This window comes from Nomascus leucogenys, chromosome 8, assembly GCF_006542625.1.
Source record: "Nomascus leucogenys isolate Asia chromosome 8, Asia_NLE_v1, whole genome shotgun sequence".
Classification (NCBI taxonomy): domain Eukaryota; kingdom Metazoa; phylum Chordata; class Mammalia; order Primates; family Hylobatidae; genus Nomascus; species Nomascus leucogenys.
The window spans coordinates 98,802,977-98,804,796 of record NC_044388.1 but is presented as its reverse complement, the minus strand read 5'-3'; the positions used below and the strand labels follow the sequence as shown (position 1 = coordinate 98,804,796).

General features: G+C 43.9%; 1 protein-coding gene across 1 annotated transcript; it reads right to left on the bottom strand.

Annotated features, from left to right (window-relative positions):
• Positions 1-1,120, bottom strand: LOC100588156 (olfactory receptor 1L3). The gene has a single exon (XM_003264100.2). It carries the CDS (start codon positions 1,030-1,032, stop codon positions 58-60), a length of 975 nt encoding a protein of 324 aa, XP_003264148.1. The 5' UTR covers positions 1,033-1,120; the 3' UTR covers positions 1-57.
• Between the last annotated feature and the right edge of the window lie 700 nt (positions 1,121-1,820).

Here is a 1,820-nt window from a genome sequence, read left to right as displayed (position 1 = left end):
GGTGCTAACACACACACACACACACACACACACACACACACACACACACACTCGTAATCAGGGTCCACAGATTTTATTGGTCTTTGTAGAAAACCTACCCATTTGAGACTTAACCTTGTTTATCAATTTCTGTAAGCCCCATTTCATGTCTTTGTTTCTTAAACTGTAGATAAATGGGTTCAACATTGATGTCAACACAGTGTAGTTGATTGTTGCTATTCGGTCCTTGACAGTATAGCTGGACAAAGGCTGCAAGTAGACATAGCTAATACTCCCATAAAACAGAATCACCACGGTGAGATGGGAGCTGCAGGTGGAGAAGGCTTTGTGTTTTCCAGCTGCTGAGGGAATCTTGAGAACGGCGATGAGAATTCTTAGATAAGAGATGATGATACAGACAAATGGAGCCATCACAGAGGCCAACCCTTCTGTCATGGCCACAATTTCATTGACAAAGGTGGAGGAGCAGGACAGTTTCAGCACAGGGTTGACATCACAAAAAAAGTGATGGATAACATTTGATGCACAAAAGGTGAGCCGATTCACCAGGAGGACATGTAGGAGAGAGTGGAAATAGGAGAAAGTGATGGGGAAGGCTAGTAGCAACACACAGCATCTGCAGTTCATAACAGTGACATAATGGAATGGGTTACAAATGGCTACACAGCGGTCGATGGCCATAGCTGCCAGGAGATAACTATCTATGTTTCCAAAAACCAGGAAGAAATACATCTGTGCCAGACATTCAGCATAGGAAATGGTCTTTTTCTCTGATAAGAAGTTCATGAGCATCTTCGGGACTATGACTGTTGTGTAGCAAATATCAGCAAAGGACAAGATGCTTAGGAAAAAATACATAGGGTTTTGAAGTCGAGGATCGGAGTGGATAGCCAAGATGATGAGCAGATTTCCCATCAAAGTGACCAGGTATATGATAAGAAAGAGGGCAAACAGTGGCCTCTGGTCTTCAGACCGAGAGGAGAGTCCCAAGAGGATAAATTCAGAGAGTCTTGTTAGGTTGGACATTCCCATGGACTTGTACTCACCTAAAGATAAGCAACACTGTCAATTAATGTCATAATTCTTATGTCATCTACAACATGCATCTTTCCACGTTGTTCTTACACTGAATAGTTACTAATAGAGCATTTACTCTGTTGCTTATTTTTCTATCTGAGCATGGAAAAATCAGAACTGAAAGTGTGTTTTCACTTTTTAAAAGATCTTTGAGGTAGATACCTGTCTTAATCAGTTCAGGTTGCTATAACAAATTACCATAGCCAGGTCAGATGCGGTGGCTCATGCCTGTAATCCCAGCACTTTGGGAGGCTGAGGTGGGTGGATCACTTGAGGCTAGGAGGTCGAGATCAGGCTGGACAACATGGTGAGATCCTGTCTGTACTAAAAATACAAAAAATTAGCTGGGACTGGTGGTGCATGCCTGTAGTCCCAGCTACTAGGGAGGCTGAGGCAAGAGAATTGCTTGAACCTGGGAGGCAGAGGTTGCAGTGAGCCGAGATTGCACCACTGCACTCCAGCCTGGGTGACAGAGTGAGACTCGGTCTCAAGAAAACAAACAAAAAAATCATAGAATAAGTGGCTTAAACAACATTTACTTTTCACAGTTCACGAGGCTGGGAAGTCCAGGATCAAGTTGCCAACAGATCCAATGTCTGCGGAGGGCTTGTTTCTTGGTTTTCAGAGGGCTGTCATCTCCTTGTAGTCTTGCATGGCAGAAAGCAAGGGGAGGAAGCAGGCTCTTCTTATAAGGGCATTAATCACATCAGGAGGGCCCCAACCCTCATGACCTAAATTACCTG